The sequence below is a fragment of the Cebus imitator genome, unplaced genomic scaffold, assembly GCF_001604975.1.
Source record: "Cebus imitator isolate Cc_AM_T3 unplaced genomic scaffold, Cebus_imitator-1.0 Scaffold168, whole genome shotgun sequence".
NCBI lineage: Eukaryota > Metazoa > Chordata > Mammalia > Primates > Cebidae > Cebus > Cebus imitator.
In genome coordinates this window covers 1,191,737-1,202,206 of record NW_016107483.1, presented here as the reverse complement: position 1 = coordinate 1,202,206, position 10,470 = coordinate 1,191,737, and the positions used below count along the sequence as shown (strand labels likewise).

Here is a 10,470-nt window from a genome sequence, read left to right as displayed (position 1 = left end):
GTTATGGAGGCCTGCATTAGTGAGACTGGGCCTGCCACACTTTAAAGTTTTTCTGATGTGGACAAAGAGAAAAACATAGCAAGAGTTCATACAGTTCTAAACACCAAGTCTATAATGATAGACATTTCATTGAGTAACAAGCTAGTTCATTCATTAAAAATTGTTGTATTTAAGCTATATTTTAAGAAATGTTTTAGAAGTCACTGGGTTTTTGTTTTTTTTTTTTTTTTTCTGTTCTCGTTGAATTTCTTAAATAAAAAGGAAAACTAAAACCTTCCATCTGAACTTCATTTTTTAATCTATAAAATATTCTGGGAAAACATAACATATACTTTTAAAAAATTATTCTAAAAGGAAGAGAAAAGTTCTTGAAGCCTTCTCTGAACTGTTTTTTCTCTTCCTTTGTTACAGGTATCTATTTTTCAGCTATATTAATCTTTTAAAACAAAGAAAATGGATTTCTTAAATTCATCTGATCAAAACTTGACCTCAGAGGAACTGTTAAACCGAATGCCATCCAAAATTCTGGTGTCCCTCACCCTCTCCGGGCTGGCACTGATGACAACGACTATCAACTCCCTTGTGATTGCTGCAATTATTGTGACCAGGAAGCTGCACCATCCAGCCAATTATTTAATTTGTTCCCTTGCAGTCACAGATTTTCTTGTGGCTGTCCTGGTGATGCCCTTCAGCATCGTGTATATTGTGAGAGAGAGCTGGATTATGGGGCAAGTGGCCTGTGACATTTGGCTGAGTGTCGACATTACCTGCTGCACGTGCTCCATCTTGCATCTCTCAGCTATAGCTTTGGATCGCTATCGAGCCATCACAGATGCTGTTGAGTATGCCAGGAAAAGGACTTCAAAGCATGCTGGCATTATGATTACAGTAGTTTGGATTATATCTGTTTTTATCTCTATGCCTCCTCTATTCTGGAGGCACCAAGGAACTAGCAGAGACGATGAATGCGTCATCAAGCACGACCACATCGTTTCCACCATTTACTCAACATTTGGAGCTTTCTACATCCCACTGGCATTGATTTTGATCCTTTACTACAAAATATATAGAGCAGCAAAGACGTTGTACCACAAGAGACAAGCAAGTAAGATTGCAAAGGAGGAGGTGAATGGCCAAGTCCTTTTGGAGACTGGTGAGAAAAGCACTAAATCAGCTTCCGCACCCTATGTACTAGAAAAGTCTTTATCTGACCCATCAACAGACTTTGATAAAATTCACAGCACAGTGAGAAGTCTCAGGTCTGAATTCAAGCATGAGAAATCTTGGAGAAGGCAAAAGATCTCAGGTGCAAGAGAGCGGAAAGCAGCCACTACCCTGGGATTAATCTTGGGTGCATTTGTGATATGTTGGCTTCCTTTTTTTGTAAAAGAATTGGTTGTTAATATCTGTGAAAAATGTAAAATTTCTGAAGAAATGTCCAATTTTTTGACATGGCTTGGGTATCTCAATTCCCTTATAAATCCACTGATTTACACAATCTTTAATGAAGACTTCAAGAAAGCATTCCAAAAACTTGTGCGATGTCGATATTAGCTTTAAAAATGTTTATTATTGAAGGGGGGGGATTTTTGAGGGGGGCAGTAACTAAATGAATGCTAAATAATAAAACATTTAAGCTTTTAGAGAGAAATATATAAAAACTGCTAAAATGATAAGGCTATAATTTATATTTTATTATCAATGTGAATATAAAACTTATTTATCACCATTATTCTAGAGTACTCAAAATTAGAAAATAATTTATGTAGGCTATAGACAATATTTTGCCTATGCAATGTTCCTAAAAAGCTAACTGGAAAAAAGTAATATGCATACATATATACAATATTAATGACAGCGATTTTCCAAGTTTATGTCTTACAATAATTATAGAGGAGTTTTCAATGAACAACATACCTCCCTCCCTAATTTCTATCTAGTCCTATTGTTTTATAATATAATCCTACTATTTTGTAGAAGAAAATATAATTCACCACAAAGCACACATTTCCCCTGTCTCCCTTCTCCATGTTACCCTGAGCAAAACAGAGGGGGAAGGAGGCCACGCTTACTTAGTATGACAGAGAAAATGTAAAAAAGTCAGAGACTGAAATTGTCCTTGTGTTAGGTAGTAAAGAGTAATCATAAAGTGAGTTAGGTACAGTAAAATAATTTGATACTGAATTTGTGCATATTTAATATATTTGTTTAGTATAAACTCCTAGAATAATATTATCTTATCCATATATTATCAGTATTTAAAATCAAAGCCTTACCTTAGTGTCCATAACTCAACAAAGGAGCATGGGTGACGTTGTTGTAATTGCGCCTTGTTTACTTAGGAATCAAATTTAAGGTACTAAATATCATAGGTTACTGACCACAGCTTTTATATTTCTAACATCTTTTTAAAAAGATAAAATGTATTTCATTTCTGTTAATGATAATAAGCTCAGTTACTAACTAAATTGTCTGTGGTACTTTGCACTTCGGTATTTCCATACCTTTGGTTTGAATATCCTTTCCCCTTTATTAGACAGAATACAATGGGAATTTTTAGAACTTTCCCTTGACTTTAAAATATTTCTACTTTTCCAATTGGTAGGAATGAACAGGCAAAAAGACTCACATTGCACTTATTAATAAATGTACAAATATATGTATATTTGTAATTAAGCATTCTATTAGTTCAGTGAGTCAAAGCAATTTGGTAAGTTTTTCTTCCATATTTATATAAGGATTTGGAAACAATAGAACCAGGGGTTTGAGAGGATTTTATTTTCTTTGAACCAGCTAGGTCATAGACTACCTTTCAGAAGACCTGTCATCAACCAAGATCATTTGAAAAACAAAATATACCTTTTTTTTTAAGTTGTACCTTTATGTGTATTGTAAATATTCCTTCCTGGTGGTGTACTTAAGAGTACATTACATCAATTTTATGTATATATATCTGTGACAAATTACTCTAAATCTAACAAACATTTACAAAGTTCCCATTTTATACAAGGCATGGAGACATATACTAGATAGAAGATACAGGAAATAATAAAATACAGTTTTTTTCCTTAATATTTTTACAGTCTAAAAGGAGAAACAAGAAAAAATTAAAACTATAATAGAAAAGAGCAAACAAAAATCTAGCATGGAAGTTGTTTACACAGTTATGATGGTGCAGAGGAAAAACTGATCACATCTTGTTTAGAAAAATCAGAAATATTTCATAAAGAGTGTATCTAGAACACATGTCAAGTAAGCAGCACTGGGGCAAGAGAAATGGAAGAGCACACTCCGGGTGGTGGCAACGCCAGGGTACAAACTGCACCATGCAAGTATTTGGTAAGCTATGTTCATGAAATAGCAATGAGTTTGGCAGCTATTTAGAGCAATAGAGGAAAAGGAGATTAAAAGAAAAAATGGACAATTTTGTGGCTGACTTAAACGTCAGAAAAAGAGGTCTACAGTCAATTTTATTGCTAGTGATGGGTAATCACTGATACTTTTTAGCAAAAATATTACAAGTTTAGAGCAAATCTAAACACAAAAGAAAGAAAGAAAAATGTATCTTTCTCAATTCCATCAGTTATTATTGAGATATGACTTCCTGTTAGAAAGCAAATCAATAATCTAGGCAAGAGGTGATGAAGTCCTGAACTTGATTCTAGCAATGGGAATAAAAAGAAAGAAACTGATGAACGATGGTATGAAGAAGTACAATCCTCAGGTTATAATAAATTCTTTAGTAAGCAAACAGAGGGAGAGAGACATGAGTCACTGAGATAATGTCCTTAACCAAAATAAAGAAACCAACCAAAAGGGCCTATCGGTGAAATGGTTACTTCTTTTTTGGGTATATTAAACACATAAAGACATGTCAGAGCTCCTAGATACTAATGACCGCCTCTGGCTGAAGCAACACTGACAGATGAGGTTTCTCTCTGACCTCAAAACTGACAGGTCAACCAGTGTCCCAGTCAACTCTTTTGTCCTCACTTCACTTTACCAGCCAATGGCCCTTATCCTGTGTTCACAGGCCACAGCCTGCCATAATCCCTGTCATTCTCTGCTTACTTCTCTTTCCCTTCTCACTTACCAAAATTTAATTGTGTGATTCCTTCATCCAATGATTTTGCTGAAGTTAAAATTATCTGTTAAGATAGCTTATTTATACCCATGTCAGAAATTTATTTATTTGTATTAGGAAACTAAAAGACACAACAAATGAACAACCCAAAGAGAGTGAGGCACACCCAAATACACATACTGCCCTCTGATCTGAGTTGGACTGAGACCCAAAGCTAGGAAAATAACTCTGTAAGTGACAGGGAAGTCATAGATCCCTTCAGAGCTCAGAGAAGAATCAAGTTTATCATTTCTGTGCATATGAAGCCATTTTTCATCCAAAGAGCCACAACAAATTGCAATTGTTATCACAGAAAATCACCAAAAATTATCACAAAAAATATAAAGATGAATATTTAGTTATTTTCTTTTACTGAATCAGGATCTCACTCTGTTGCCCAGGCTGGAGTGCAGTGGTGTGATCTCAGCTCACTGCAACTTCTGCCTCCTGGGCTCAAACCATTCTCCCACCTCAGCCTCCTGGGTACCTGGGACTACAGGCATGCATCACAGCGTCCAGCTAAGTTACCTACCTTTTGTAGAGACAGGGTTTTACCATGTTGTCCAGGCTGGTCTTGAACTCCTGAGCTCAAGTGATCCTCCCTCAGCCTCCGAAGGTGGTGGGATTATAGGTGTCAGCCACCTCACCCAGCCTATTTTATTTTTCTAGAGACAAAGTCTCACTCTGTTGCCAAGGTTGGCTTATGAGTTGTGTCATCATTGCTCACTGCAATCTTGAACTCCTGGGCTCAAATGATCCTCTCACCTCAGTCTCCCAAGTAGCTGGGACTACAGGCATGCACCACCACACTGGGATAATTTGTTTATTTCTTACTTTTTGTAGAGATGAGGTTTTGGTATGTTGCCCAGGCTGGTCTCAAACTCCTGGCCTCAAGTGATCCTTCCACTTTGGCCTCCGAAAGCATTTGGATTACAGGTGTGACTCACCACACCCAGCCTCTCTTCAATATATTTAAAGTGGTAGGGTCAGGTAGGTTATATAAGGATTAATCATCTACAATTTGTACTTTCTTTGAAACTTATGAAGGACAGATTACATAATTGTAATGATATATTTCTCTGAATACATAGGATTTCAATGAGAGTTTTCTCTCATTGAAAAATCTTCCAAGTTACTAATATCTAAGTACTTTTACAGATATATATATATATATATATATACATATATATGTATATATACATGTATTTGGCATCTATAACAATGTAGCAATGTAAGGATTTATATATTTAACTCATAGGGTAGAGGGAAAAAATATAAATATCATAGAAAGTAGTTAAATATTAGATCAGGAAGAGTTGCCTCCTGCTAGAATTTTAAATATACTGGCACCAGAAAATTAGGTGAAGATTTTATTTTTCCTCCACTCCTTTAAACTTAACAAGCGATGCAAGGCGTGGAAAGGAGACCAAAGAAAGATAGAAAGCCACACTACTGAAAACCTAATATAGTCCAATACTCTACCATTAGACATACCTATGTAAAAATCATGCTTGAAAATTCGTTTCTGCTTGTGAAACATAGTCGTAGGACTGGTTTAAGCATATGGATTGTCTAGGTTAACTGATTTTGTTTTGTTTTGGTTTGGTTTTGTTCGGTTTTGCAATAAACCCACAGGGTCAAATCTATAGCACCGTTTCTTCAAGTCCCGGCAGTCGATGGGTCCATCCTTCAGTAGGGCCAATTTCCATTTTAAATCTCCAAAACCAGTTTCCTTTCTGTTTTGTAGTGATTTTGATCCCACGCTCACCTATCCCCAGCTTGCCCTAAGTGGTAGGTCCCTTGCTTATATCAGTTATGTCAGTTCCAAATTTTAAAATTCCCTTAGCACAGCATAATCACAGGCTCAAAGTTAAGCTTGTCCCTTTGTACCCAAAGAGTGCTGTGTCAAAACTAAATGCAGAATTAATTGGAAGCCAATTACTAGGCAATGCATTGATTTGCTCCACCAAATAGCATGAAAGTAGAGACTATCATAAGCTTATTGCTGAAGTGCATTCCTCTACTTCAAGGAAGAAACCATTTTCTCATGACTTTAAACCAGACTATTTTTAACTTATAGGTCAAATAATTACATTTACTGCTTTACAGTACAAAGGAAGCAAGAAAAAATTTTCCTTACCATATCCCAAAGTCCTTCAAAAGTAATCCTGCTCAATTCAAAAAGTCTTCATATTAATTTGTTTCAGAAAATGTGAACTGAACTCTAGATTCTAGACTGTAATAAATAACTAAAATGGTTATATTCAGACCCTTATTTTGCCAGAAAATATTTCTGAAAGCAAATTAATATTTTTGTTATCAATAAAGTAAACTTTTTCTTACGATATTGGGATACTTTTTGAATCAATATGCTTTCTCTTATTATTTAAAATGAGGAGCTTATTGTTGAGAGAACTATTTTTCAACATTATAATAATCACTGAGTTATTCATACAGAATATCTTCTCTGTACAAAATGTGGCGTGCTTGAAGTCCACTGGAGAAGGATAAGATTTTTTCAAAGAATTTACACACTCTGGTTAGGCCAGAAACCATATCAATTTTGTTTGAGTAAAAAGATAAAGTATTATGTTTATCAACAGTAACAACAATAAATCTTGTCAAAGCAATCTTTCATCAAAACTTGTGTTTAGTTTCAGTTCCAATTTTTATCACAGAGTTTCCTCTTCGGCAAGGACACTAAAATTACCTTATTGGTTTATGTAGACACAGAAAACCAAAGCAATGTGCATAAGATGCTTGTTACATAAGGTGCTTGTTACAAAGTCAAATTCCAGGTTCGAAATCAGAATAAGCTCAAGCTGAATCCTGGTTCTTCTGCTAATCATTAACTTTATGCTAAGCAAGTTTTGTCTATCCTGCTTTCTTCGGATTAGAGATGAAAGACTAAGGAGATAGAGTGAAATAAAGCAAATGCTCTTGAAAAAAATCCTAAAGGACTATAAAATAGAAATGTGCATTATTTATCACTATTCTCCATAGTAAGGAGTGAGTCAGAAGGCACTTGACATGCAACCTAGTGTTCTGCATTGTGTGTTACCTGTTTCTGAGTGTGGAGAAGAGCTAGTAAGTTCTCGTCGGACTTCTGCTCCCGGCTCCCCATGGTACAGCAATGACTCCCAATAACCCCATCCACAGCCACAAATACCACCCTTGTGGGTACTCGCCAGTTTTTTTCCTGTGCTCTATACTGTCATCCTTATTACTAAAAGACTGGCATACTTAACGCTTGGTTAGCTTTCTAGAACAATGCAATGCAATCCTTCTACCCTATTAAATTCATAACTGCAATTATTCCAAGAGTAATTTCTTCTATGGTGTATTCAGAGATGTTTTTCCATATGTTCTAGATTAGGGTTTTATTTCAATCCTTTAAATAATAAAGGGGAAACTTTCATTTGAAATGAAACTTCTAAGTTGATGAAAACAAGAATAGAGGTTTAATTTTAGGTTCTATTAAGTATTAGAAAAAATACTACTAATTTATATGCAAATATTGATACTTAAGAAACTACTCAATATCAACGTCTCCCTGTTGCTTATTACGCTGCATCCAGACTTTCTTCCTTGGCTTTTAGGGTCTTCATGACCACAGTACATTCTCTGGAAAATCTTACTTCTCGCTACCCTCCTTAGTCCCAACAAATGCTGTCTTCTCCAGTCTGATCCCTCTCTCCGCTGTCCTCACCATGTGCCTTCCTCATTCTTGTTCCATTGCCCTTTAGGCTTTTTGTTTTCCTCTGCCACCTGAAGTGCCCTCTACCTCCTTGATGTTAAGCAACTTATCCTTCAAAGTACAGTTCAATTTCACTTCCTCCTTGAAACTGAGTCCATACCGTACTTGAAGTCAGAATCCCTCAATACGATTTCCAATAATTTATTATTTGTTTTAAATACCTCTAATTTCTTCATGAGTGTTTGGTTTTTATTCTGACTAAAAATAGTACTGCAAGTTATTTAAAAGACATTTGTTTATTTCTGTCCCTTCCACATTTATCCCAAATATTTATCTTTACTTCTATATGTAATAAAAGAAATACAAATGTGTTTTTATCAAAAAAGAAACTGAGAGGGTGTTAAAAATAGAAAAGTCATGCTTATTTTTCAATAGTTAGAGAATACCTTACATATAATGAAATACAGAAAATTCATAGAACACTAATTTTCTGGAAATGTGTATGTATAATGATACATTTCAAAAAGCTGTTTGGTAATTATACATTATTAACTATTTATGCAATACATAAATATGCTTTAAATCACCTATTTCTAAAGGCTATATTTAGTTATTATTTTAAAACAGATATAAATAAAAAACCACTTGGTCATATTAAAATTAAGCTATTGGCTTCCAGCCCATCTAATGTGAAATTACATTTCTTCATAACTTCCTTACTGGCCCCAGCCCCCTCTGTTTCACAATTTTTGTGTGGATGAAAAGAGGATAGCATTTTCAAGTAGGGAAATATCTCTGCAGTGAAACAGGAAATGTAATATGTTCTTCAGCTCAAAAGGAACAGCTCTTACTTCCTGAGGAATTATAGAAATCACTCCATATATTTTTAAAAGCTAGAGAAATAACTTAGCAGTTTCTTATCAGTTTCACTTAACTCAAGCATCTTAAAAGATCAAATCTTAAAGATATAAAACATTAGATTTTTACAGTTTAAAAAATTGGATCTTAAATTCCTTAAGGTCTTAAGGCCCACACCCGTTTCACCACCTTATACGATTATGGTACAAGCACTAGCATAGAAATAGCAACCCTTTAAAACTGCCCATATTTAAAGCAAGCTCCTGAGAACCACACCAATCATGGGAAACACACTGCATGTCAACTCTGGCAACCGAACTGAGCTCTCCCCATTCTCCAAGAATCCTGTTTGTCACTGTTGACCCGCTGTCCACAAGCTTGTGTTCTCATTACATATCCCTAAAAAAGGGAATAAAAGGTAAATTGCAAGCTAATAGATTTATTTCTTGTGTTTCTATTTATTTCGGTATTTCAAAATATGAAACTGAACTCAACAATGACTTTTCGTGTTAAGCTTTGCAGTTTTTTCTCTGTTATCATCCATCCGATCGATCTAAAGTCTTAAATACTATCTATTCTACTTGCCATACTTACACAAATAACTTCAATTATAAATGCATGCATCTCTTAGGAATCTACGTTCCTTTTCACTACTCTTATTAGTATGTCATGTGCAAAACATTTAGAGGCTCAGGTTGAATAATAGATTTCTTGTATTTGTATTTTCTATTGAGTATTGTCTGAACTAGACTTGTATATGTATACTATTACACATGAGCCAAAATTTAAATGCACTTTCTTTCTCAAAATCTTCCCATTGATGAAAAATAACTTATAGTAGTTTTTATCCTTCATTTTTGAAAAGACAAGAAACAACAGTTGTTTATTTTAACAATTTTAATATTAATTGCCCAAAGTATAGAAAATGTTCAAACATGAATTTTAGTAGTCTATGAAGTATAATCTGCTCAGTTTGTTGCTGTTGTTGAGGGTAAAAAAAATAAATGTATGCTGGAATTTAATGTTGCTTAGCCCAAAAACAATATAATATGAAATAAACCATGTTCTCCAATAATGACTGTTTGCTTTAACTTAAAGATTTCAAAACATGCTATAGCATCCTATTAATAAAACTACAAAGGAAGAATAATGATGTGCAGTAGACATGAATTTTAAGTATCCAAGTGTTTGTTCCAAGTGTTTGTGGCAGCCTGAACTTTAAAGAATCTTTTTCATTTGACTATGAAACCTACCAGAACTCCACTTCTGGTCCTTCACCTCACTTCCCTAAAATTAAAAGAGTTAGCATTCTCGTTTTTAAAACTCAGTGTAGAGCAAAGACAATTCCTTTTATTTTTCCAAATTAAAAAAAAAAAAAAAGTAAATGTAGTTACTGCAATCTTGTTACTAAATAATATTGTAGACCATTACTTTTATTATTTTGAATTTTTTAAAAATCAGTAAACATAGTTACTGAAATATTTTTATTAAATAACATTCTGAGTTCAAATCTTGCAAGAACAGTTTTGAATGTAATCACATAGAATTATGCATTAAGTACTGAGAAACAGTTTCCTTCAACTGTTCCCCCTGAAAATAAATACTGACAAAGGGAAACAAATTGTTGGCATTTAAGAGGATGAGAAGAAAAGGTTACAATGAATGCTCTTTGAATAAGTATGTTTGCACGTATTCAGTAGTGAAAGGTATACCTTCATTAATTATTAGGGAAGCTATGTTAAAAAAAATTTAAAGCAAATCTTTGCACCTATTCCCAATTATTTGTGAACAG

The 10,470-nt window shown here is 34.4% G+C and overlaps 1 protein-coding gene across 1 annotated transcript; it reads left to right on the top strand.

Annotated features, from left to right (window-relative positions):
• Nucleotides 1-417: 417 nt before the first annotated feature.
• HTR1F (5-hydroxytryptamine receptor 1F) lies at nt 418-3,852 on the top strand. Its single transcript, XM_017544227.2, has one exon. It carries the CDS (start codon nt 454-456, stop codon nt 1,552-1,554), a length of 1,101 nt encoding a protein of 366 aa, XP_017399716.1. The 5' UTR covers nt 418-453; the 3' UTR covers nt 1,555-3,852.
• The last annotated feature ends 6,618 nt before the right edge of the window (nt 3,853-10,470 follow it).